Source organism: Rhinolophus ferrumequinum, chromosome 11, assembly GCF_004115265.2.
Source record: "Rhinolophus ferrumequinum isolate MPI-CBG mRhiFer1 chromosome 11, mRhiFer1_v1.p, whole genome shotgun sequence".
Classification (NCBI taxonomy): domain Eukaryota; kingdom Metazoa; phylum Chordata; class Mammalia; order Chiroptera; family Rhinolophidae; genus Rhinolophus; species Rhinolophus ferrumequinum.
The window spans coordinates 45,180,576-45,207,783 of NC_046294.1; the positions used below are offsets into that span (position 1 = coordinate 45,180,576).

The window sequence follows — 27,208 nt, forward strand, 5'->3', positions numbered from 1 at the left end:
CCCACCATCCCTTGTGGGACTCGAGGGATTGAACTGGCAACCTTGTGGTTGAGAGCCCACTGGCCCATGTGGGAATTGAACCAGCAGCCTTCGGACTTAGGAGCATGGAGCTCTAACTGCCTGAGCCACCAGGCCAGCCCAACTGTATTACTTTTTAAAGCAATCTTTAAAAAGCATATTTAGAGACATCCAACACATGCCGTTGTGAGGTCATACTACTGGAAATAGTTACCAGAGCTGTGTTATATTTCTTTGACTATGGATTCTGTGTCACGTGACCTACACAAGCATCTGAAATAGTGTTCTTGAGGGCATTTCAGGGTAATGGGTCTTGCCCAAACAATAAAAATAATTAGCATTTATTGAGCACTTACTATGTGTCAGGTACATAGTATTTTACATATATTAAATAACTTAATCCTTAACCCCACTTGATAGATGAGAAAACTGAGGTTAAATAACTTTCCAAAAGCTACACAGATTGAAAATGACAGTCTGGACCCCAAGTCAGGCAGTCTGGCTCCAGAGTCCACAAGCTTAGTCACCATACCATACTGCCCTTTCCAGTGGTTTGTTGTTCAAAATAAATGAGAGCAAACCCTGTAATATAAGAGACTTTGTAAGGACTCAAATATAAGGTTACTCCCTCTTTCCTGAGGGATGATTTTGGAAAAACAAATAGCAAAAACCTCACCCTATATTCAAGCTTATACGGTATTTGCAGATGACTCCCAAATATTTATGTCCATCCCAGAGCGCCCTTCTAAGCCGCAGACCTACCTACCTACCTAACAAGCAATTCAAACTCAGCAGCCCGAATGGAAAGTCATCATCTTTACAGGCTACTCCTGCTCCTTTTGTCTAGCACAGTGAATGTCACCACCATCCACCCAGCTGCCAAGCCAGGAACCTGGATGTTATCAAGGACTCCAGCCTCTCCTTCACCCCTCTCTTTCAAAATCACACTCCCTTCTGCTTTAACTGAAACTTTGTTCTCTCACCCCAGAAGTTCCTGATTTCTTTGTACCATTTGAATAGTCTCAAGTCCAGAATACCTTTGGACTCACAGTAATAAGAAGGAAAGACAGAGAGGGGTCAAAACTATTCTAGGTCTTTAATACTCTCTCCCTGTGTCTGATTTCACTTCTCATTTTCTCTACCTTGGCTCCTCAAGCCTCTTCCCACCTCCCTGTCCAGTTTCCATCTCACTTTCCTTTTCTGAGGAGTAACCAGTTAGACCACCCTCCCTACAACTCTTTGTTCTAATACTCTCCAATCTCTGGCCTCAAATTTGGAATGAAAGAGGAAGTGAGGGAAAGAGAACTAGGTGATGAAGAGGGAGAAGGGAAAAAGAGCACGGGACAAATAGAAGTGATAGGAGGAGGGAATAGAGAGATTAAGATGGAAGAAGAGGATGGGAAAGAGAAGCACAGGGACAAGAGGGATGACAGAAGGGAATGGGGAGAAGGTAGGAGGAGAAGGGGGTGATGAGGAGACAAGGAAAAGGGTTTGGGGAGAAAGAACTGAAAAGAAGAGATGGGGAGATTGGGGTGGGGAGACAGGAAAGGGAGAAGGGCATAAGAGAAGGGTTGAGGAGAACTTGATGTGGAGAAGAGGTTGGGAAGAGAGGACCGAGGGGATGGGAGTGGGGAGAAAACGATGGAGAGAAGGGGTGAGAAGAAGCGGATGGGTTGAAAGGGAGAGGAGAATGGAGAGGAAACGGCTGGGAGGGAGAAGGGTTGGGCGAGAGGGAGAATTGGACAGTGAGGGAGAAGAGGGGACTAAGGGGAAATGGGGAGTGGGAAAGAAGATGGAAGGGGAGGACGAGAGGGAGAAGGGGACGAGGAGAGAGGACAGAGAGAACGGGATGGGAGGAGGGGACGGGACGCAGTGACCCGGAGAAAGGAAGAGAACGGGGACGTGGGGACTGCGCGGCGCTGGGGCAGGATCCGGTGCCGCGGACTGAGGCCGGGAAGTCGAGGGGCGGAGGAGGCCTGGCGGGCGCTGGGGGGGCCGCGGCACCGAGAGCGGGTGGGGGCGGGGGTTCCGCGGACGGAGGGGCGGGGGCTCGGGTTACCGCGCGGAGGGCGGGGGAGGGGAGGGGAGAGGAGGGGAGGGGGCGCGGGGCCGCGGCGGCGAAGCTCGCATCCTCTGCGGGGCCGCTGTGCAGGAGGCGGCGCCCCGGCGGTGGCGGCGACGGACAGATCGACCGACGGCCAGGGCCGCGCGGACCGACGGCCGGCTGCCCGGAACTGATCGCGGGTCGGGAGACAGCGGCGGCGGACGATGCGCGGCCCCAGGCCCCGTGCGGGTGGGCGCTGCCCGGGGGGCTGACCGCGGCCGGACGGCGCCCCAAGACCGGGCGAGGGAGCCCGCGCCGCGCCGAGGTCAGTGCCCGCGGCCACCCGGCCCGTCCGGCCGCGCCCGCCCGGCCCCCAGGGCTCTCCCGGGCGGCGGCGGCGGTCGTGGAGCCGGGGGCTTTGTTCTGAGCCGGAGACAATGGGGGAGGGGGGGCGGCCTGGGCCTGCGAGAGGAGGGCGAGCGTGAACGTGAGCGCGGGGCAGGGCCTGAGGGTCTTTGTGTGCGTGTGTCATCGATGCGGGGTGTGTGTAGGCGTATGAGTGTACAGGGGGTGCAGGGTGCGGACAGCGTGTGTGTGTGTGTGTGTGTGTGTGTGTGTGTGCGCGCGCGCGCGCGCTACTCGGAGTGTAAGTGCATGAGCTGGGTGTGAGTCAGTGCGTGTCACTATGAGTGTGCCGAGGGTGCGGGGTGCGGACAGCGTGTGTGTGCGCTACTCCGAGTGTGAGTGCATGGGCTGGGTGTGAGTGCGTGTCAGTGCGTGTCACTAGGAGGTTGTGTGTCTGCTGGCCGTGTGTGTATGTGCGTGTCACTCCGAGGGTGTGTGGGTTGGAATGAGTGTTTGTCATGGTGAGGGAGTCCCTGTGATGGGGGGGTGGGAGAGAGAGAGAGAGAGAGAGAGAGAGAGAGAGAGAGAGAGAGAGAGGAGTGTGTGTGTTGCCTGCCTCTGTAGGAGCCATGTGTCAGAATGTGGAGGATGGGTGTGTGACAGAGACAAACTGAGAGACAAAGAAACTGAAGGGAAGAAGTAAAAAGAAGTAGAGAGACAGGAAAAGCCTGAAGTGGAGGCGGGTCACCCAGGAAGGTTGTTCTGAGTTTGTGTCCAGGACACCTCCATCAGAATCCTGTGCTGGGGACAGAGGGAGGTCACCATAGGCCTGCTCCCACGTGGAGGGGGTGGGGAGAGGGAGTTCTAGACGCACAATGAACTCAGTGTGGTGTGGGCTGGGCCGGCAGCCACAGGGTCATAGGCCAGAAAAATATTGTTGCTTATGTCAACTCCTCAAATACCCACAGGGGACACAGTCATAGCCTTACTCAACCCACAGGGGACACAGTCCCAGGCAACACATATTCACAAGAGATGCCTTCAAAGCCATCACACACCCCCAGGAAGCACTTTCAGAGCCAACCACTCCTACAGAAGTTGCTTTCAGGACAACACACACCCATGGTAGAAATGATACAGCCAATACATTCCCATAGGATCATTGTTAAGGCCAACGCATACTATGAGAGGCACTGTCAGAGCTATACACATCCACTGGAAACAGTCACAGCCAACCCATCATCTGGGTTATACTTCATCAGAGCTACCTGTAAATAGCAGGTGTCCCAGAGACCTGACACTAGCAGGATGTTGCGATCACCTTTACCACACACCCACTTGCACAACCCATAGGAGATACACTTTTAGGTGACATGCACATACCACAGAGTGAGCTGTCCCAGCTGTTAAATAAACTCCCATTAACTTACGATGCTCAAACCATTACTCCTCATCCATAGACTGCCCAGGCTTACCCTCTTGTTCCCTGAAAACTTGGGGACCTGGATCAGTCTTCCACTCACCCATGGTTCTAAGTGTCCCTCCAAAACCCCAGCCCCACAGTTTCTTGAGCTTCTTAGCTCCTTTTACCTTCTTCTTCCCTCCCAGGACAACTCTGGAGAACTGGTCCATCTCTAAAATTCTCAACTCCTGCATTCCACTCTGTGTTAGAGCCTCCTGTGTTCTTCCCAGCTCTCAAATACTCTTACTCCCATTTCACTTACTTTTCAACCTCATTATGACCTCTTGCCCTTGCCCTCTTTGCTTTCTCCTTATCTGCCACTTCGTGGCTTTGTGCGCTCCTTCCAGTTTATATGCCCAGGACCATCCCTTCAGCCACTCCTTGGTCAATCTTGGTTACATTGTATTTGAGCCCACTGATCCCACAAAGTTTTAACTCTAGTTGGAATGAGCGCTTAGCCACACTAAGTGATGCTTCTATAAATTCATGCTTCTATAAATTCTACCCTTAACTAGGCCCTCCATAAATAAATAAATAGCTGAATTTTTTTCTATTTTCATCACACCCCTTAACTCCGCATCCCTCACCCCATTGTTTTCAGCAGATTAATTAGTCAATCCGCTGGTTCAGTCATTCAGCAAACACATATTAAGCACCTTCTCTGTGCCAGGCAGTGTGGTAGGTGCTGGCATTATAAGGATGAACACAATGGACCTGGTCCTTGCCTTTATGGAGTGTGCAGGTTATGGGGTGCGTGCTGTAACATGGCAACACATAGCAGGGAAACCTAAACCAGCGTAAGGAGGTCAGAAGAGGCTTTCTGGAGGAAGGGACATTTATACTTCAGATTGATGGATAAGTAGGGAATCAAACAAACAAAGGAGAACGGAGGTGAGATGGAGAGGGTGGAGAATATCCCAAGCCAAGGAAGCAGCATGAGAAAGCCCACATGAAGAAAGTGATGGATGTTTGAAGCATAAAGCAATCCAGTGAGCCTGGCATTAATAGTATGATGTGAGGAGAGGTGAGAGAGTCTGGAAGAGAGAGGTCAATGGAGGGTTAATTCTATCATGAAGTTCTGGCAGAGTCATATGAAAAAAATTTATCCAACCCAAGAATAATGGAGTCACCAAATCATTTGAAGCTGTGGTATGATATGATCAGATCTGTTTTAGAAATACCACTCTCACAGCAGTGTGGAGGCTGGAGGGAGGAGTCTGAAAAGGAGGATAGTTGTCTGTTGCAGGTACCCAGAAGGGGATCGCGCAGGCCTGAACTGGAGTAGTGGCAGTACAGAGAGAGGAAGTAGATGGTCTCAAGAGTTCTTTAGGCAGTGGGGTCAGCAGGGCTCAGTGATAGCATGGATGTGGAGGTTGAGGAGAGGGAGGAAGTAGGAGCAGATAACCTGGTCTACTCGAACACAGAAAACTGAAGCCATCCAGTTTGAATTCCTTCAACTTTCTGCTTCCTACCTCAAATTTTATCTGCATCTTCAACTTTTTTTCCTTCTTTCCTATAATAATGAAGCAGCATCTCTTCTATTTAAGACCCCTCCTCCACCTGTGTTGTGGATCACTATCTCCACACGCCTCTACAGGGTCCTGACTCCACTAATTAGTCAGTGTCTTACCCATGTCTCTAGTTTCTCCCTCTGTACCCGTTCTTCCTGTGAGCACTTGAAGAAGCTCCAGCCTCTGCTACCTTCTTAATGCTCTAATACCTGATTAACTAAGAAACTCATTTTGCTTCACTGCCACATTTTGTGACTGCCTTCTGCATGGAGCTGCTCCCACGTCCTCACTTCCTATTTACTCCTACCCCTCCAATGTAACTGCTCTCCCTAAGAAAAAGTAACCTCTCACCTGCCACATCTAGGGGCTCTTTTCCATAGTCCTCTACAGCTTGACCTTTTGGCAAGATCTGACATTGCTGACCATCCTTTTCTCTTTGAATCAATCTTGTTTTATGGCTTCTGAGCCACCATTTAATTCTGCCAACATTTAATGAGCTCTCATGTGCCAACCACACTGCTAGGTGATTGGAACATTATGATAGAAGACACTATTCCTACCCTCAAGAAGTTTAAACTTCAATAGGGGAAACAGGCAAATAAACAGATGATTCCAGTATGGTGGGATCTGTTCATCTCTCCCCCAGAACTCCTGGCTGTTCCTTCTCAGTCTGTTTTTGGGGCTTCATTTGGTGGCTCCTAAATGTTACTGTTCCTTAGGGTTCTGGCTTGGACCTTCTTACCATTTGACTGTATACACCCCTCAGGATGATCCATTACATTCATTTCCAGAACTTTATCATCGATACAGGCTGATGATTCCCAAATATCAACCTCTTCTAGACCTCTCTTCTGACCTCCAGACTTCAAATCTGCTTCCTTTCTTTTCTATGTAGCTCACAAGCCCCTTAACATGTCCAAACCTGAACTTATCATTCCTTCCTCCCCCAAACCACTATCCCCACTCATTTATCAAGCTACAACTCCAGGAATTAACTGTAGCCACTCCCTTCTCTCCACATGTGCTATAACCCTGAAAGTCACTGGAGCCTGTTGGTTCTACCTCTTTTCCAGCTTTCTCTGATATTCCCTTTTCTTGATGGCCTCAGCTACTGCCCTCACCTCACCATCTTTCCACATAAATTATTGAAAGAGCCTTCTAACTTGTCTCCCTAGAGTTCTACTCTTCCCTCTCCTAATCCATTCTTCTCATTGCAGCAAGAGGAATCTCCCTAAAGTACAAATCCAACCATGTCATTCCCTGCTCAGCATTCTTCAGTCTTTCCACTGTCTTGGGTGAAATCTCTATTTTCACAAGGCTTATGAGATCCGCATTTTTTGACTCCCCCCAGCCTCCCCAGCCTCATCACCTGTCCTATTTCCCCAGCTCCCTCACATTGTGATTTCCAGACATATTGAATTCTTTGTAGTTCCCCAAAGACACTGTATTCTTCCGTGCTTCTGGCCCTTAGCACATACTACTCTCTGCCCTAAAAGCCCTTCACTTCCTTCTGCTCCTGGATAACCTCTTCCCATCTTCAGATCTAGTCTCAAACCCTCCCTTTCCTGACTTCACTTGACAGGCTGGGGAATCCTCTTGTCTTATTGTTGTCATTGCCTCGTCCCTGTTCTGTCTCTCTGACCGGGCTGGGACCTCATTGAAGGCAAGGTTGCATATTAGTAACTGGCATGTCCCCAGACCCCTCTACAGATTCTCGGCAAAGCACAAATGAATAAATAAATGAGGCACCTCAGAGCACCTCCCCTACCCTCATTCACTCTTCAAAAGACTGACGTCCGGTCTCAGCTGCCCACACAGTCCAGACATTTCCACTCCCTTCCCCCACAACTTATCTTTCCTCACCCTATGCTCTCTCCCTTTCACCTGGGCTTCTGTTTTCCTGGATCCTCTTCCTCTCCTCTCTCTGTACTTTATTTCTCTTTCATTCAGTTATCAAATATTTAAGGTTGCACTGGCAATTTGCAGATCCAAATCTGTTGGGCCAGTTGCCTCCTGGGGTTTTTGAAGGCAATGAAAGATGAGGAAACTGTGACCTGCCATCAGGCCACAAGGCACTACAGTTCCTTGCCACCTGCTCCACTCCACCAGGCCCCCTTCCCTGGTGGTGCCATAGGCAGCTCCTTCCTCTAACACTCCCTCATATACACCTGCTCTGAGTCCTGCAGCTCCTGGCTACCTGGCCCTTGCACTTCCTGATATCAGCTTCCCAGATTCTGTCCTCTTCCCCTTCTTGTGTATCAGTGGTAATGGAAGCAAGACTAGACTTTCTGATGCTTGCAAACCAAAAGTCCATCCTGGGGGGTTCATGCTATTGGATCCCATCTTTTTCCTGGCTTCCCGCTGCCTGCCCCTTCCTTCAGCTCCAGTGTCCATGTTTCCTGGGTAATCTTTGACTTCCAGGCATTTTCAACCACTGCCACTTGGGAGGGGCTTCTCAGTTCTTGTATCCCCTGGTGAGAGGGCACCTCCTCCCAGCAATCCACCTGGAACCCCCAAGCCTGAGTGAGGATACCCCTCTGTTCTGCCGTAGCACACTAGAATCTGTTTATGTTTCTTTCTCTAAGCTGTTGGAAGGTGCTGTTGTCTTTTAGGCCCTAGAACACACCTCCCATAAGGTTGGTGAGGAAGGAGGAAATACCTCAGATCTTCCAGCTACACCATCTGCCACCTCAGCTTCTCTGAGCACCCCTTTTCTCAGGTGAAAATGGAGGTAACATTAAGAGAGTTGTTTTGAGGACTCAGAAAGAAAACAACTGGTAAGTGCTCAACTCTCAACTTAGTTAATTTTATTTCTACCATCTCAGTCCTTCTACTATGTTCTCCTGCCCCTCAACCTCCAGCTTCCCCAAACTTCTTCCCTCTCAACATCTCTAGGTTGCTACATCTCCAACTTCTCTGCTAGCTTCAGCCTCACCGGTCTCCTCTGCAGTCCAGACTCTGATTGCCATGGTCAGACCTTAGGACCACGCTCTTGCTGCCCATCACCCCCACTCATAGCTCCCTCCCCATATCCAGGTGTCCCTACCTGTGAACATCACGAAGGCAGACACTTGATCTCTCCAAGTCACTGCTATTTCTCTACTATTTAATATGGTGTTTGGCACATGGTAGGTCTTCAATAGATATTTGTTGAATAAATCTATTACTGAGTCATTTCACAAGCATGCCCTGGGCCTGCCTCTCCCCATTTTTTTCTTTGTGTCCTGGAGACCTCCAAGCATTCTCTGGTCCCTTCTCCTGTCTCACCACATGACTCCATGCCCACCTGACCCTTTACCCGTACTGGTGGTTACATCATCACTGATGTCCTCCTGCTCTAACCCACCCTGTGCACACTGCCAGAGTTTTCCTAAAGCAGAACTTTGCTCATTCTCCTTCCCTGTTCTGCCGCTTGGCCAGTTACAGGACCCTTTATCAGGGTCTTCCAAGTCCTCCAACAGGGAAGCAACGTGGTACAACAGAAAGCACTAGCTTTGGAGTCTGTCAAGAGCTGCATTCCAGATGTTTCCCTGCTACCTGCTCTGATCCTCAGTTTCCTCATCTGTGAAATAATACTTATCCCAGGGTTATTGTGTGTGTGTGGCACACAACAGTAGCAGCTGATATTTATTGAACTCTCACTGTGTGCCAGACACTATACTAAGTTTGTGTAGCATTCTTTCATTTAACTCACATCAACTATATTAGTCCCCATTTTACAGAGGAAAAAACTAGGGTTAGATAGGTTAAACTTCCCTAGGGTTATGCTGCAAGTGGTAGAGTCAGAATTTGAACTCAAGTCTGTCTGATAGCAGAGCCCATCTTCTGTTAACAGGTCATGCTCGAGTACTTATAAAATGCTTACTTGTGTGCCTGTTCAAACTGCAGACGTAGTCCCTACTTTATAAATGAAGAAATGGAAGCACTGAGAAATTAAGTGGCTTGCCCAAGGTCCCACAGCTAGTAAGTGTGAAGCTGGGCGGAAATCCAGTTGGTTTGGCCCCAGCATCCACGTCTTTCCTATTATCGTGTCCTGCTTCACTGTGATATATTCTAGGAGTGCAATAAGTGCACTGATGAATGAATCTATGCTGACATCTGGTCTATGGCTAGTTGTTAGTTCATTCTCTCTCATTTCCCACTGCAGGAGGGTTGCATCCTTATGGCCATCCTAAAACTGTTCTCCCCAAGATGCCTAGTGAACTCCTTACTGCTAAAGTCAGTGGCCACTTCTCAGCCCTCATCTTACTTAACTCTCAGCAGCATTGGATGCTATCGATCCCTCCCTTCTGGTTGAAATGTTTCCTCCCTTAATTTTGGTGATACTGCCTCCTTCTCCTCTCAAGGAAAAATAAAGGTCTCCTCAGTCTGTGCCTTAAATGTGACTGTTATCCAGGGTTCTGTTCTAGACTCCCTTCCTACACTACATGTCTTTTTTGGTGGTCCCCACACCCATGGCTTTCAGTTATCTCTTGATTGATCCAAATCCATATCTCCAACCCAGACCTCTCTCCTAGGCACCAGATCCAACTGTGTCTGGGACATCTCCACGTGGGGATCCCAACAGGCACCTGAAAAATGGCTTCTCCTCTGTGGTATCCTAATGGCATCATTTCAGAAACCAGGCCAGAATCCTGGGAGTCAGTCTAGAGCCCTTCTATTCCTTCACCCTTCCTGAAGAGTCAGTGGCCAAATCTTGTCAGCTTTACCTCCTTGTATCTTTCTTCTTTGTGTCGTCTCAATCCCGCTGCTGCTGACCTGGGCTGTAACAGACACCTCATACCTGTCTCCCTCCGCCTGTAAGTTCTCTTCTTCAGGCCTCCCTTGGCTCACTAGGATGCTCTCCCCTCAGCCCCCTGTAATTTCTTCCTCTCTCCACCTTTCGCTTCTCCCTGAATCCCAAGCAGTGTGGAGTGCATAGTCCTGGGATCAAACTGAGGCTGTGTGAAGTCAGGAAAGTTGTTTCACTCTGAGCTTCAGTTTTCTCAATGGAAGGCGGGACACTTTCCTCACAGGGTTGTTATGAGGATTAAATGAGATACTGTCTGTGAATTGCCTGGCAAAGGGCCCAGCACACCGTAAAAGCTCAGAAAATAGACAATAGACATTCTTTCTGCCTCCTCTGCTCACATCCGTCCCCAGCCTCTCCCTGAGATGCCTCCTGGGAACCAGTCCTCGGGAGGGACAGGGACAGGCTCCAGGTACTGCCCTGGCCATTGGCCCATGGGATTGTCCGAAGGCTATCCAGGGAAGCCAGTTTGTCAGCCTTTTCCCTCCTCCCTTCCTCAGCCTCCTCTCCTCTCTGCCCCCACCCCTACCCCTGCCTCTGTCTCCCTCCCCACCCCACGTTTCCAGGCTAGCAGTTCCTGTTTCTGACTTGACCTCCCCTTTCTGCATTAACTCCACTCACTCTTTCCTTTGCCATACACGCTCACTCTCTCTCAGTTTTGCTCCATGTCCTCCACCCCTCAGCACTCTCCCCTCTCCTTTATGCCTAGCACTGTATCTCCAGCTCCTTTTGCTCACCGAGGCTACCCTCTTCTTCTTCCACTTCTGTGCCAGTCTGCCTTTCATAGCCCCCCCCCCACCCTGTTGTCTTTCTTGTCCCTGCCCCTCCCTGGCCCTGGCACAGGAAGTTGAGGGAGGAGGTCTGGGAGGTGCCAGCAACCTCAGCTTACTTCCCCTTCTGTACCTCGGGCCACTCCTCTGCTTCCTCCTGGAGGACCCCCTTCCCTTATGAGCCCCTACTCCTCCCCCAACCCACTTCTCCGTCCTTTCCCATGTTCCCCCTGCTCCCAGGTCCTATAGACACACAGGCTGCGAGTGGGGGAGAGGATTGACATCACATTGCAGGCCCCAATGAACAGTCTTGCCCCTCCCCCCTAACGAGAACCAGCTGTGGTTCCAGAGGCCCAGATGTGGGGCTAGAGGGGGAGAGTGGGATTGAGCCAGAGGACAGAGTAACAGGACTAGGACAGAGTGAGAGCATGTAGCAAGGCGGAACTGGGTGGGAGAAGAGGTGTGACAGATCTGGGGAAGAAAGAAGACAGATCTGGGCAAGAGGCAGGACAAATTGGGGAAAGAGACAAGATGGATGGTTTAGGCTAGATCTGTGGGAAGGGATGGGACAAACCTGGAGAGGGAAAGAGACAGGAACAAGGAGGAGGAGCAAGTCTTGTGGAAGCAGCAGTGAGAAACACTGGACAGATGGGGTGAGATGGTGCTGAGAAGAGAGTTGGAGAGAGGATGAGACAGTCTCGGGAGAGAGTCTGGAGTTCGAGTTTGGAATTGGAAGCCCTGGAGCAGGAAGTGATGAGGCACAGACCAGACAGAGGCCCCAGGGACCTAGAGGTCACAGCTGCAGCCGCAGAGCTGACCACGAGTGCCCCGGCAGCATGTGTGAGAGCATGCCTGCGTGTGGATGGGTCTGCAAGTGTATGTGCTTGTGCCTGTCTGTGTGAGCCTGTGCGTGTGTGAAAGAGGGTCTGTCTCTGTGTGGAAGGGTGGGTGTGTGGAAGTGTGCCTGTGTGTAAAATGGGGGGGGGGGGGTTTCTGTGTGAATGTGCCTGTCCATGTGAGCATGTGAGGCCTGTGAGAAAATGTCTGTGTCTGTGTCTGTGTGTATTATGCCTGTGTTTGTGTGTGGGGGGGGGTGTCCATGTGATTGAATTTGCTCATCTGTGTGTGTGAAAACATGTTTCTCTGTATCTGTGAGGAGGGGTATCTACATATGTGATAACAGACACACTGGCTATGTGTGAGTCAGTGTGTGTGTGGGTCTGTGACTTTATGAGTATACATCTTTGTGTGTCCACTGTGAGAGTGTATTGGGGGACTTTGCACTGGACAGGGACCCAGGAAGGGTGATGAGGAGGGCACCGGGGTCTACACAGGTTGGGAGAAGGGACATCTACCTGGGTCTGAATCCCTCCTCTTCAAGGTTGATCATTCACCTGAGCTTTTATCTCATACCATTCATACATCCTTTCATTCAAAAAAGTTATTGATTATGTACTATGTGCTATGTTCTGTGTTACACATAAAGGTGAGTAAGTTACAGTCTTGGCCTTCAAATAGCTGACATTCTGTTTCTCGGTGGGGAGACAGGGAGTTATAGCGTAGTGTAATAAGTGCGTTGACTTCACTGTCCATGTTCTTCTCTCCCCAGCAACCATAACAGCTTTCTCTCCACTGACTAATTAAATGAATAGGACCAACTGTTAACCTTTGATGTTTAACTCGGTCTCTCGGCCTAGATTCCTGGGCGCCTGGGGCAACCTTGTACACTCAGCCTCTCCCATCTTTGAGTCAGGTCTGTGTTCACTCTGACCTCCTGGTTCTGAATCTCTCTGACCAGTTATTCCATAGTTATGCCCAGGGCAGCACCATGGGCTTCTCAGACTTGAGCCCCAGGGAAAGGGGTCTCAGTGCACACATAGAAACCCAGAACTCTGAAGCCGGGATGAGGGGGCCCAACAGGGATGGTGCTGGGAACTGATGAGAGAGCATGTACCACATGCCCAGCTCTGGGCTGTTTGTTTACATTGCCTCTAATTCTCACAAAACACCACAAGGTGAGTATTCATAGCCATTTAATAGATTAGCAAAGTAACACTGAGACCGGAACTCCAACCCAGCTCAAACTCTAGAGTCCCTGCTCTTCTTATTGCCTCACACAGATGGGAAGGATGGGTGTTGGGAGTGTAAGAGGGGAGTCAGAAACTCTCCTCCTTCAGTAGGACAGGAAGTCCTAGAGCAGAGCAAACCTAAAGATGCAAGGACGTACTTCTGTAGCCACAGGACTGACCATGGTGCCTCAGGGGCACAGGCTCACATGTGTTTGTGTATGTCGTCTGAGTTATCATGTCCACGGACGTTTCTCTCTGTGTCAGTATGTGAGTGTGGTGGTGTGCAATCCCGAGGCTCTGACCATTCATTCAGCATTGATTGCCTATTCAAGCTTTACCTCCCTCTACTGAATGCTAGAGATTAATGAAGACCCTCAAGGAGCCTCCAATTCAGTGTAGGGGAGCAAACACGTGAACAAAAGCAGTGGGAGCCCAGTAGAGGGTATAGTAGGCTCTGCAGGACAGTGAGGGAGATGTCAGAGAAGATTCCACAGAACACAGGACATTTGAACTGGATCTTGAAATTTGAGTAGGAGATGGCCACTTGGAGAGGATTTATAGAGGATATCTGAAAATAGTGCACATAAGACAAAGAGTTGAGAAGGAACATGGGTTTAGCGTTGGAATGCGGGGTCTGGTGAGAAAAGTAAATGTGGGGTACAGTGGAGAGGTTGGCAGGACTCAGATCAGGAAGATATATTAAGGAGGCTGGACTTTATCTTGTGGACCAGAAATTCTATAGCAAGTGTCCATGAATTCCTTGAAACTGCACACACAGTTTGTGTGTATGTGTATCTGCATTATTTTTTCCCTAGAGGGGCAGCAGATTTCTGCTGTCAGTAATGGGGAACCAGTGGAAGTCTTTCATTAGGAGTAGTTTGGTGAGAGCTGTGTGGATAGCTCAGGATCAGCCGGTCCAAGCCAGGAGGCTAGGGGACAAGTAAGGACCTATTGCAGAAATTGAAAGGAGAGATGACAAAGCTCGAACAAGGACAGTGGGAACAGAGGAAAGGTCTTGAGACATGTCTAGTTGAGATGAGTAAGTATGGATGGTTAGGTAAGTGATGAGACTGAAGAAAAGCAAGAAAGCAAGGAGAGCTTCTGGATTTCTAGCTTGGACACCTGGATGAATGGTAGTGCTGTTCACAAGTAAGGGAATGGAGGGGAAAAAAGCAGCTTGAGGTGAAGTTTGGGGATATGTTGTGAAGGAATTACAGTATATGGCTGGACATGTTTCTCCAGAGCTCTTCAGAGCTGGAAATGGAGATGGAAAAGACATCAGCAAATAGATGGTACATTAAAAAAGTGATTGACACATTTGAACTGAAGGCATGGGATTGGATAAGATCACCCAGGCAGAGTGCGGAGAGTGGGAAAAGATGTGGCTAGGACTGCGTCTTAAAGAGTACCAATTTTTAGAGGATGGGCAGAGAAATAATTTGCACAGGAGACTGAGGAGGGGACAGAGAAGTACAGAGGAAGCAAGGAGTGGGGTGTGCCCATGTGAAGCCAAGACAAGTAGGCTTCAAGAAGCCAATGATCACTAATCCAGTGTTCCAGAAAGATATAGTAAGAGGAGGATAAAAATGTATCCACTAAGAACATAGAGATGATTGGAAACTTAGTGAAAACAATGTCATAGGAGAGGAAGCCTCAATGCATGAAGGGTAGAGGGTGTGAGAAGTGAGAAACTGGGGGAAATGAATCACTCTTTCAGAGAAGGCAATCTCTCCACTGGTTCTGCTCTCACTTAGTCACTAAATGCCCTCAGGAGGCTTTAGGCTGCCTCCTTTAACTTCAGCAGCATTTGAAACTCTGGCTCCCCTTAACGTCAGAAGCACTTCCCCTCTCTAGCTTTCTGAATCTCTCTCTCTCTGGCCAGTTAAGGACACCTTTGTCCACCTGATGTTTCAGGCCAGAAATTTGCCCATCATTGACTTCTCCTACTCCCTCATCCTCTGCCTGCAAGCAGTTATCAAGCCCTGTCTGTTCTACCTCCTACACCTGCATACCTACCGTATTTCCCGGAAAATAAGACCTAATTGGAAAATAAGCCCTAGCATGATTTTTCACGATGCTCGTAACATAAAATAAGCCCTACCGTATTTCCCCGGAAATTAGACCTGGTGTTATATTAATTTTTGCTCCAAAAGACACATTAGGGCTTATTCTATATTATGACCATCCCGAAAAATCATGTTAGTGCTTCTTTCCTGGTTAGGTCTTATTTTCGGGGAAACACGGTATCCACTTCTTTCATTTTCATGCTAACACTAATCCAAGTCACTATCAAAGCAATGCCATCGCCTGGACAACCACAGTGTGTTATAAGGGCTCTCCTAAGATAACTATCCTATCTTCATGCTCCTTGTTCCCCAAAGGGCAGCGATAGTGATCTTCATAAAATATAAGACATATCTTGGAACCCCTTCTTAAAATATTTTTATGGCATCCATTTGCTTTTACAATAAAGTCAAAATAAGCCATATGGTTTATGAGTCCCTGCCCCATTTCATACTGTTGCCTCTAGCACTGTACACCTCACACCCATTGTCCCCTAACCACCCCCAAACACTCTCAGCCCTTTCTTGACTGTGGACTCTAAACCTATTCCCTCTTCCAAATACTCTTCTCTCCTCTCTGAATCCCCCTCTGCCCACTGTTGCCTAGCTAACACCTACTTATTAAGTAGATCCCAACTTGACAGTCACTTCCTCAGAGAAGCTCTTCCAGACTCTCCATATTAAGCCCCTCTTATGCCCTCATAGCTCCCTGTACTCCCCTCACAGCCCTTATCACATTTGTAATCCCTTGTCTAATACCTGGACTATAAGCCCCATGAAGTCAGGGACTGTTTCCTTTATTCATGGATATGTCCCCAGTGCTTCCACATAGTAGGTGCTCAATCTCTTGTTGACTGGAGAGGAAAATGGGACTAAGGGAAATTTATATATAAATATATATATATATATATATATATATATATATATATATATATATATATATATATCTTCAGCATATTTAAATGCTGAAAGAAGCCTCCAGCAGAGAGGAAAAGGTTGACAATTCAGGTGACGTTCCCAAGCACATGGTTATTGAGGTGAGTTTTGGTTCTGAATGAGAAGGAAAATGAGAAAGGACTGGCTATATTTTAAAGTCTAGAGATGGAAGGAAGGGAGTCCAAGGGCATTCAGTCCTGAACAATAGAAACAAAACACCTCCTGAGAGGTGGGCCAGGGTGAGATGGCGACCTGGAGTGGGTCCTGAGGAATGCTGAAGCAGGAGCTTCCTGGGCCCAGGATGGGTATGAGACAGCACAAGCCTTAGACCCCAGTCTCCCTGGACTATTGATCCCTCTGCCATCATGACCTTTTTCCTTCTCCTTTTCTTCCAGATTAGGGAACCTGAGCTGGAGCCAGGGCCTGAGTTGGACCTGATCCAAAGCCTGAGATCAAGCTGGGCCTAGAGCCTGGCCTGGAGCTGGAGCCCAAGCCACTTCTGGACTGCACCTGTCATGCAGAAGGAGGCGGGCACTGCGCCTTCCTGCACTGGCATGCAGAGCCCCAGGCCCCTCCACCTGCTCCCACTGCTGCTGCTGCTGCTACTGCTGGGGGCCAGGGTGCCAGGCGCCTGCGGCCAGGCTGGGAGCTTGGACCTGCAGATTGATGAGGAGCAGCCAGCGGGCACACTGATCGGGGACATCAGTGCAGGGCTTCCGGCAGGCACAGCAGCACCTCCCATGTACTTCATCTCCGCGCAGGAGGGCAGCGGCGTGGGCACAGACCTGGCCATCGATGAACACAGTGGGGTGGTCCGTACAGCCCGGGTCTTGGACCGTGAGCGGCGGGATCGCTACCGCTTCACTGCAGTCACTCCTGATGGTGCCACCGTAGAAGTTACTGTGCGAGTGGCTGACATCAATGACCACGCTCCAGCCTTCCCGCGGGCCCGGGCTACCCTGCAGATACCTGAGCATACAGCTGTGGGCACCCGCTACCCGCTCGAGCCTGCTCGGGATGCAGATGCTGGCCGCCTAGGAACCCAGGGCTATGCGTTGTCCGGTGATGGGGCTGGCGAGATCTTCCGGCTGGAGACACGCCCGGGTCCGGATGGGGCCCCAGTGCCTGAGCTGGTAGTTACTGGGGAGCTGGACCGAGAGAACCACTCACACTACATGCTGCAACTGGAGGCCTACGATGGTGGATCACCCCCCCGGAGGGCCCAAGCGCTGCTGGATGTGACACTGCTGGACATCAATGACCATGCCCCAGCTTTCAATCAGAGCCGCTATCACGCTGTGGTGTCTGAGAGCCTGGCCCCTGGCAGCCCAGTCTTGCAAGTGTATGCATCCGATGCTGATGCTGGCGCCAACGGGGCTGTGACCTATGAGATCAACCGGAGGCAGAGCGAGGGTGATGGACCCTTCTCTATCGACGCACACACAGGGCTGCTGCGGCTGGAGCGACCGCTGGACTTTGAGCAACGGCGGGTCCACGAACTAGTAGTGCAGGCACGCGATGGTGGAGCTCACCCTGAGCTGGGCTCGGCTTTTGTGACTGTGCATGTGCGAGATGCTAATGACAATCAGCCCTCCATGACTGTCATCTTCCTCAGTGCAGATGGCTCTCCCCGAGTGTCCGAGGCTGCCCCTCCTGGCCAGCTTGTTGCTCGCATCTCTGTGTCAGACCCAGATGATGGTGACTTTGCCCACGTCAACGTGTCCCTGGAGGGTGGAGAGGGCCACTTTGCCCTAAGCACCCAGGACAGCGTCATCTACCTGGTGTGCGTGGCTCGGCAGCTGGATCGGGAGGAGCGGGATGCCTATAACCTACGGGTTACCGCCACAGACTCAGGCTCACCCCCACTGCGGGCCGAGGCTGCCTTTGTGCTGCATGTCACTGATGTCAATGACAACGCGCCTGCCTTTGACCGTCAGCTGTACCGACCTGAGCCCCTGCCTGAGGTTGCACTGCCTGGCAGCTTTGTGGTGCGGGTGATGGCCCGGGATCCTGACCAGGGCACCAATGGTCAGGTCACCTACAGCCTCGCCCCTGGCACCCACACCCGCTGGTTCTCCATTGACCCCACCTCAGGCATCATCACCACGGCTGCCTCACTGGACTATGAGTTGGAACCCCAACCACAGGTCATTGTGGTGGCCACAGATGGGGGTTTACCCCCTCTCACCTCCTCTGCCACAGTTAGTGTGGCCCTGCAAGATGTGAATGATAACGAGCCTCAGTTCCAGAGGACTTTCTACAATGCCTCACTGCCTGAGGGCATCCAGCCTGGAACCTGCTTCCTGCAGGTAGGTAAGCCCTGCACACAGCGGGATGCTAGCTGCTGTGGGCAAGAATGGATCAGAGGGCCACAGGGACCTCAGAACAAGAACCAAGCCTTGCAGGTTCATCTATTGATGGTAACTAATGCCAGAGGATTTGGACCTATCCTGTGGGCTCCAAAGTCTGTGCAGAGGGTGAAGGTTAATGAAAAGATAAGAGAGCAAGGTACAAGAGCTGGGCCAGATAATCTTGGCAGTTGAGGGAATTAAGATTGGGTCTAGAGAAAAAGTGTCCTGTGATGTCAAGAATTAACTTACCCACTGTAAGTCTGGCATTGTGTTGGGCCCTGGGAACACAGAAAGGAGACAGTCTTGTTCCCAGGCAGGTCCCAGTCTAGACAAGGAGGCACATCAGTAACTAGTGCTGCCGCAGGCATCACGTGGGGTGCTGTGGAAGCCCAGAGGAGGGGCCTTTGAAGAACAGTGAGACTGTCACCTGGCTAATACAGGCTGTGTGAACAGGGACTCCAGGTCTACAGAAAGAGCTACAGAACACCATGATGTGTTCAGGGCACTGCGCTGTTCAACTTGGCCTCAGCTGTGCTGATGAGAAAGCGTTGGGGATGGATGAGACAAGATGGTAGACAGAGACCAGATTACAAACTTTGACTTCATCTTTAAAATCATAGTAAACCAATGAGAGGATCTAGGCAAATCTGATATGTCTTTTGGAAAGATTGCTTTGTCTGTAACATGGATGCAGGAGGGGAGAATGGAGGCAGGGAAGCCTCTCAGAAGACTAGTATTTGAAGTCTTTATGTCTCAGACGCCCACCAGACCCATGAACATCTTCTCAGGGGCTGCCTGTTGACCTGGACTTCCAGGCCAGTGCCCGGGCCTTCTGGCCAGACTCTGGGTATTTGCCTGCCTGCTGCTATCCAGCTCCCCCACCTACTCTCTCATGTGTTTATTGTCCCTCTTGGCCCAGGACCAGTGGGCTATGGCTTCCCAACTTCTTCCTCCTCACTAGTGCCTGAAGAAACAGGGCAATTCTCCAGGTGGTTTCCTGAAGCTTTTACTGTTAGTTACCATAGGGAAGCAGGGGTAAAAAATAACCACTGGGTGTTCAGAATGGTTACAAGAAGTCTTAATATTTGATTCATTTTATATACATTTCAAGTATTTACCATTGTGTTAGGGACACAGAACATGGTAATGAGTGAGTCCTTCTCCGCCTCCCTCACCCAACCCCCCCCACACACACTTCATGAAATGTATACTCTAGAAGGGACATTCATGTGCAAAGAAAGATTGACTGCAATAAGAAAACTTCCATGATGGGGATGCATGTGAGGTACAGAGAGGCAGTATGAATGTCTTCCAAAGAAGGGATCCTTGAGCTTAGACTTACAGGATGAGCAGGAGTTTATTAGGGGACCAGACGGGAGGGTTCCAAGCAGAGGTGACATGCATAGAGCAGTGGGACAGCCTGACTTGTTCCAGGGCCTACAGTGACTCAGTATCTCTGGAGTTTAAGGTGTGAGATGGGAGAGTGGGAGATGAGACTGAGCAGGGAGGCCAGACAGTGAAAAGTCCAGCCAGGCCAAAGGGTTTGAGCTTTTTTCTTAAGGAACATTGAAGCTTTCTGAGTAGAGGAGTAATATGATTATATTTGTTTTCTCAAAAGATGCTTTTGGCAATCATTGTAGAGCAGTGAATCACAGCTCAGGGTGACTTTGCCCTTTGAAGGGGACATTTGGCAATGTCCAGAGACAGTTTTGATTGTCACAACTGGTGGGGTGCTACTGGTATCTAGAGGGTAGAGGCCAGGGATGCTGCCAAACACCCTATAATGCACATGACAACATACAACAAAGAATTATCTGGTCCAAAATGCCAGTTGTGCTGAGGCTGAGAAATCCTGGGGTAGAGGAAGGATCGGAGGGTCAAACAGCCATGAGAAGGGAATTATAACAGTCCATTGCAGAGACGACTCAGTCCTCTGTCAAGACAGTGATAATGGCGATGGAGAGGAATAGACAAATAGGAGAGATAATGAGGATTTACTTAGTCTCTGGTTGATTGATATACCGTGAAAGGAAAAGGGAAGAACAGATTTCTGGCTTGAGCAACTGCATGGATGGAAGAGTCATTAGAGAGGGATTTGGAATGATCATGACTTTAGTTTTGGACAGGTTGGATTTAAGGTGCCTGTGGGGATATCCAAGTGGAGATGTTGAGCAGGCATCTGGATGTACAAGTCTGGAGCTCAGAGGAGTGGTCTGGGCCAAAATACAGATGATGGTCAAAGTCATGGAAGTGGAAGATGAGGCCCTGAGTGAGTATGTAGAGTGAGAAAAGGCCAAGGAGAGGTGGCAGAGAACAACAATGTGTAAGAACAAGCAGAGTAAGAGGAGGCAGAGGAAGGCTGGGGAGATGGGGAAGCAGTGGGAGGAGAAGCAGGGGAGCCTAGAGTCAAGAAGTCAAAGCAGGAGAGACACCTGGGAAAGAGGTCAGGATGGAACTGATGCAATAAGTTTGTGGTCTGTTAGGAATTTTAGAGCGTTCACAGATAAGGGTCTTTATTTTCTCCTTACAATAGTGCATTTAATGAGAGCTAAGGGTGGCGTGGGGACAAGTTAATGGCTTTTGGGAGAGGGAGCTCACCACAGTTCGACTGTGCAGCAGGGCAGACAGCCTGCTGAAACGGGGACTGTGCATTTGCAGTGGAACTTCTGAGCAGGGGCTACACAGGCTGGGAAATTCACTTCTGCCTTGGTCATTTCCATTCAATGGCCCCTGCGCGTTTTGGGGTCAGTTCCTGACAACTTCCCCTGACCACTATTTATTGCTTTCTTCCTGCAGCGAGTCAGGGGGCAGAGGTCTTTAACAGCTTCTGGAGATGATGCCGCAGCTGTGCTGCAGCCCACAGGCTTGATGCAGGGGAACTTAGTCTCCTGGGATATCCGGGCCCACAGCCACAGTATCTAGTTGGAGCAGGAGCTGTTTCCAGGGTCCAGCCATGGCAGGGTCTTAGTGTCTCTTAGGAGGGTAAACAGTGGCACAAATCACTCTGTCAAGGGCCTGGGCAACCATCAGAAGTCCTTGGCCAGGCTTCTCCCTGAGCAACATTTTCTGGCTCAGAAAGGGGAACTCTCCAGCTTCCTTTTACAGCATATCATGACCCGGAGGCCCCTGAATCCACAAAGAGCACTTTGTCACAGGCTACGGTAGTCAGCACCAGCTAACCCACTACTGAGGCCCTAATGTGCACCCACGGTAGAAAAGTTAGTTTGAAAGAAGTTTTTGTTGTAAGGCAGAGCAATCAGAATGTCCATTCACTCAATGAACAAATATACATAGAGTACCTGAGGTGTGCCCAGCCCTGTCCTGGCCTCGTGAGCTCCCACGAGCTCACGGTGTCTCCTGCTGATCTGGCTCTGAAATGTTCCAGAGGATCCTGATATTGGTGTCCAGTCATTCAACTTTTTCTGAACCAGTCTGGGAGATGCCCAGGAATTAACCAGGAAAGCCTTTCCAGGTCTGAATGACCTCAATATTGTCCTCGAGACCTGCAATTCTCCCTCTCCCACTTCCAATGAGGTTGGCTTGAGAAGTAAAGGGATGCTAAAAGCACATGAGCCACACACCCCCAGATCCATAGAGCAAACCCTGATCACTCCAGTGACCAGATCCCAGTATCAATCAGATCCCACTCGCAATGACCAAACTCAATAAACAGTAGGCCTATGACATGAGCCTCTATAATGGTATCGGTCAGCCAGTTCTCTGCTCGGAGTGATTATGAGACTTGGTAATGCTTGTTAGCTCCCTGTGACCTGCCAGGAACTTGTGGTCATGGCCCTTGAGCATTCTTCTTTATAAGTACAGTTGGTCCTCATTCTCTGCAGATTTCATATTTGTGAATGTGTTGACTCTCTAAAATGTATGTTTAACCCAAAACTCAATACTCATGGAGATTTTGCAGTCATTCTTGGATATGCACGACAAGATGAAAAATTCAAGTCACCCAGTGCACACATTCCCAGCTGAGGTTGAACATGGCAAGGCTATGCCTGTTTCAGCTCTTATACTGTAAACAAGGGTCCTTTATGCAGTCTATTAGTGCCACACTTTTCACATTTTTGTGCTTTTTGCTGGTGATTTTGCTGTTTAAAATGGTCCCCACATGTGCTGCTGAAGTGCTGTCTAGTGTTCATAAGTACAAGAAGGCTGTGATGTGCCTTATGGAGAAAATATGTGTGTTTAGATAAGCTCCGTTCACATATGCGTTATAGTGCCACTGCTATGAGTTCAATGTTAATGAATCAAAATATATATTAAATTAGATGTCTTTAAACAGAAATACGCATAAAACAAGGTTATAAATTGACCAATTGACAAATACGTTGTGACCAGAGGCTCACAGGATCTTAATTCAGGTATGAGGTGTGGGCTGGGCTTGGGTTTTGGTCTGTGTCCTACTAGTCCCCTCTGGGTGTCCCATCCAGAGATTCTGGGCACCAGCTGGCCCATGGTCTGCTCCTTCTAATTGCCACTGGATTTTCTGGCCAAAAAGATGGGGCATCACTCACCCCAGCCTCTCCCCAGGTGACAGCCACAGACGCAGACAGTGGCCCATTTGGCCTCCTCTCCTATTCCTTGGGTGCTGGACTTGGGGCCTCGGGGTCTCCCCCTTTCCGCATCGATGCCCACAGTGGTGACGTGTGCACGACCCGGACCCTGGACCGTGACCAAGGACCGTCAAGCTTCGATTTCACAGTGACAGCTGTGGATGGGGTGAGTGGGCAGACCATGGGATAGGGCATTCATCAGGGCCAGATAAGGCCTACCTGACTATGGCTACATCTCACCAGGGAGGCCTCAAGTCCATGGTGTATGTGAAGGTGTTTGTGTCAGATGAGAACGACAACCCACCTCAGTTCTACCCACGGGAATATGCTGCCAGTGTGAGCACCCAGAGTCCACCAGGCACAGCCGTACTGAGGGTGCGTGCTCATGACCCTGACCAGGGGCCCCATGGGCGACTCTCCTACCACATTCTGGCTGGCAATAGCCCCCCACTCTTTGCATTGGATGAGCGCTCAGGTGAGGATCCTGCCATACCTAGAGTCTGGCCCCCACCCATTTCTCCATCTGCCTCAATAAAGTATTGACCCTCTTCCTATAACCCTTCCAACTCTATTCTGTTTCCTTATACATCTCTGCTCTATCCCTCCTCCCAGGGTTGTTGACAGTAGCCTGGCCCTTGGCCAGACAGGCCAACTCTGTGGTGCAGCTGGAGATCGGGGCTCAGGATGGTGGTGGCCTGCAGGCAGAGCCCAGTGCCCGAGTCAACATCAGCATTGTGCCTGGAACCCCCATACCACCCATATTTGAGCAACTACAGTATGTCTTTTCTGTGCCAGAGGATGTGGCACCAGGCACCAGTGTGGGCATAGTCCAGGCACACAACCCACCAGGTATCATTTATCATTATACCCTGTTGATGCCATACCAGACACTCCAACATAACCCTCGAGTGCCATCTAAGGGTACCCCAGATAGCCCCAATACAAAACACTCTGTTTAAAATCCCCAACACCTCCTTGGGCATGTGCAAGCACTCTGCTTCATCCCCAAGCACACAAATATCACCCTAGTGCCACCCAGTTTCTCTGCCAACACCTGCCCCTCACCCTAATACTTTGCAAAGCACAGGTGGGCACTGCATAGCCCTGCTTGGGATCACAGTCTGGCCCCATCTCTTTCCTGACCTCTCTCTCCTCCTCCCTAGGTCGCGTGGGACCTGTGGCCCTGGCCCTATCAGGCGGGGATCCCCGGGGACTCTTCTCCCTAGATGGGGCCTCAGGGCTGTTACAAACGCTTCGCCCTCTGGACCGGGAGCTGCTGGGACCAGTGCTGGAGCTGGAGGTGCGGGCAGGCAGTGGTGTGCCCCCAGCTTTCACTGTAGCTCGGGTGCGTGTGCTGCTGGATGATGTGAATGACAACTCCCCTGCCTTCCCTGCACCTGAAGACACAGTGTTGCTGCCACCAAGCACTGCCCCAGGAACCCTCATCTATACACTGCGGGCTCTGGACCCTGACTCAGGCATTAACAGTCGAGTCACATTTAACCTTCGTGCTGGAGGTGGTGGGGTCTTCACCGTGGACCCCACCACAGGCCACGTACGGCTTATGGGACCTCTGGGGCCCTCCGGAGGACCAGCCCATGAGCTGGACCTGGAGGCCCAGGATGGGGGCTCCCCGCCCCGCACCAGCCACTTTCGACTGAGAGTGGTGGTACAGGACTTGGGGACCCGTGGGCTGGCTCCCCACTTTGAAAGCCCTACGTACCGTGTGGACCTGCCTTCAGGCACCACCACTGGAACTCAGGTCCTACAAGTGCAGGCTCGAGCACCAGATGGGGGCCCAGTCACCTATCACCTTGCAGCAGATGGGCCAAGTATCCCTTTTGGCCTGGAGCCACAGAGTGGGTGGCTATGGGTGCGGGCAGCACTGGACCGTGAGGCCCAGGAGTTGTACACACTGAAGGTAATGGCAGTGTCTGGGTCCAAAGCTGAGTTGGGCCAGCAGACAGGCACAGCCATAGTGAGGGTCAGCATCCTCAACCAGAACGACCATAGTCCCCGCTTGTCTGAGGAGCCCACCTTCCTGGCTGTGGCTGAGAACCAGCCACCAGGGACCAGTGTGGGCCGGGTCTTTGCCACTGACCGAGACTCTGGACCCAATGGACGTCTGACCTACAGCCTGCGACAGCTATCAGAAGACAGCAAAGCCTTCCACATCCACCCCCAGACTGGTGAGCACTGGCACCCAAATTCTGAGACCCCATAGCCTCATCCTCAGATTGGTGAACACCCAGACAGGATCCCCAGAGCCTGGCCATGAGGAACAGGACTGAGCCTGGGATTCCCTCCCACCCACCCAATCCCCAACTTCTTAGTCACAGGCCTCAAGCATCACCAGCTACCCCATACATGATCCCTCTCCTGCACTCCCAGGAGAAGTGACCACACTCCAAACCCTGGACCGTGAGCGGCAGAGCAGCTATCAGCTCCTGGTGCAGGTGCAGGATGCGGGGAGCCCACCCCGCAGTACCACAGGCACCATGCACATTGCAGTGCTCGACCTCAACGACAACAGTCCCACCTTCCTGCAAGCTTCAGGGGCTGCTGGTGGGGGCCTCCCTATACAGGTATGTGAAGCCCCAGGACCCTGTCCTGAAGAAGTGAGAAGGAATGGGGGTCTCCTCATAGAGCTGTAGGTGTAGGTAAGAGACTGCCTTTTGGAACAGGTGTGAAAGCAAAAATGGGCTCTGCCTCCACACAGGTGAGGGTAACTCCATCCTAAGTTGTCTCAAAAACAGGAAGGAGAAAACTGTAGGTGAGTTGTGTGTCCCCATAGGTACCAGATCGCGTGCCTCCAGGAACACTGGTGACGACTCTGCAGGCCAAGGATCCAGATGAAGGGGAGAATGGGACCATCCTGTACATGCTGACTGGTATGGGGATGGACAGAAGGGAGTTGGTAGGAGTGGCACACCCTCTTGACCTGCCCAGCTCATGACCCAGGCCTCACCTTTCCCCTGCCTGTCCCCAGGTCCTGGCTCAGAGCTCTTCTCTCTGCACCCTCACTCAGGGGAGCTGCTCACTGCAGCACCTCTGATCCGAGCAGAGCGGCCACACTATGTGCTGACGTTGAGCGCTCACGACCAAGGCAGCCCTCCTCGGACCTCCAGCCTCCAGCTGCTGGTGCAGGTATGGCTGCTCCTCCTCCAGTCTATCTACTTAGCCACCGTTGTGGGCCCATCACCAAGAGCTCCACCTTCATGGGGCTCTTGAGCCCTCTTCTCAGGCTACTCTGAGCACCCTTCCTGCTATCCATCGGGCCAGCCCAAGACCCCCTTTTACGCAGGTCCCCCTGATTCCATCCTCCTGCCTCGGTCCACAACAGGTACTTCCCTCAGCTCGCTCTCCTGAGCCCCCGCCGGATCCCTCAGAACCAGATCCCGCGGCGCCAGTGCCTGTAGTGCTGACGGTGACAGCAGCCGAGGGGCTACAGCCGGGCTCCCTGTTGGGCTCGGTAGCACCGCCAGAGCCGGCGGGGATGAGCGCACTCACCTACACCCTGGTGGGTGGCGCGGACCCAGACGGCACCTTCGCGCTGGACGCGACCTCAGGGCGCTTATACCTGGCACGGCCCCTGGACTTCGAGGCAGGCCCCGCGTGGCGCGCGCTCACGGTGCGCGCCGAGGGGCCGGGCGGCACGGGCGCGCGGCTGCTGCGCGTACAGGTGCGCATACAGGACGAGAACGAGCACGCGCCAGTCTTCGCGCGCGATCCGCTGGCTCTGGCGCTTCCGGAGAACCCCGAACCCGGCGCGGCACTGTACACTTTCCGCGCGTCGGACGCCGACGGCCCGGGCCCCAATAGCGACGTGCGTTACCGCTTGCTGCGCCAGGAGCCGCCGGCGCCTGCGCTGCGCCTGGACGCGCGCACTGGGGCGCTGAGCGCACCGCGAGGCCTGGACCGCGAGACCACGCCGGCTCTGCTACTGCTGGTGGAAGCCACCGACCGGCCGGCCAATGCCAGCCGCCGCCGCGCAGCGCGCGTCTCAGCGCGCGTCTTTGTTACGGACGAAAATGACAACGCGCCAGTCTTCGCCTCTCCCTCACATGTACGCCTCCCCGAAGATCAGCCGCCTGGGCCCGCGGCGCTACACGTGGTAGCCCGAGACCCGGACCTGGGCGAGGCCGCACGTGTGACCTATCGCCTGGCCGCTGGTGGGGATGGCTACTTCCGGCTACACTCGAGCACTGGTGAGTTGGACCGGCTGGCTGGGGACGAGGAGGGCGTGATGTGGAGAGAATGTGGAGGTTTCCTTTTAATCTGCCCT

At 51.5% G+C, this 27,208-nt stretch overlaps 2 protein-coding genes across 2 annotated transcripts in view; one reads left to right on the plus strand and one right to left on the minus strand.

The window, feature by feature from the left end:
* Positions 1 to 1,781: 1,781 nt before the first annotated feature.
* Positions 1,782 to 2,594, minus strand: LOC117029690 (wiskott-Aldrich syndrome protein homolog 1-like). Its single transcript, XM_033118898.1, has one exon. It carries the CDS (start codon positions 2,592 to 2,594, stop codon positions 1,782 to 1,784), a length of 813 nt encoding a protein of 270 aa, XP_032974789.1.
* The window catches only part of DCHS1 (dachsous cadherin-related 1), a 33,674-nt gene continuing 8,664 nt past the window's right edge, over positions 2,199 to 27,208 (plus strand). The window contains exons 1-10 of the mRNA XM_033120261.1: positions 2,199 to 2,387; positions 16,403 to 18,316; positions 22,901 to 23,089; positions 23,167 to 23,398; positions 23,536 to 23,772; positions 24,087 to 25,112; positions 25,315 to 25,508; positions 25,718 to 25,814; positions 25,913 to 26,070; positions 26,267 to 27,131. Of these exons, the coding sequence (XP_032976152.1) occupies positions 16,523 to 18,316; positions 22,901 to 23,089; positions 23,167 to 23,398; positions 23,536 to 23,772; positions 24,087 to 25,112; positions 25,315 to 25,508; positions 25,718 to 25,814; positions 25,913 to 26,070; positions 26,267 to 27,131 (4,792 nt within the window). The 5' untranslated portion in view covers positions 2,199 to 2,387; positions 16,403 to 16,522. The remainder of the gene's footprint in view (positions 2,388 to 16,402; positions 18,317 to 22,900; positions 23,090 to 23,166; positions 23,399 to 23,535; positions 23,773 to 24,086; positions 25,113 to 25,314; positions 25,509 to 25,717; positions 25,815 to 25,912; positions 26,071 to 26,266; positions 27,132 to 27,208) is intronic.

What these genes read in the sequence shown, in the direction of transcription:
- LOC117029690 (XM_033118898.1), bottom strand. Translation starts at nt 2,594, where the DNA reads ATGACACACGCACACAAAGACCCTCAGGCCCTGCCCCGCGCTCACGTT.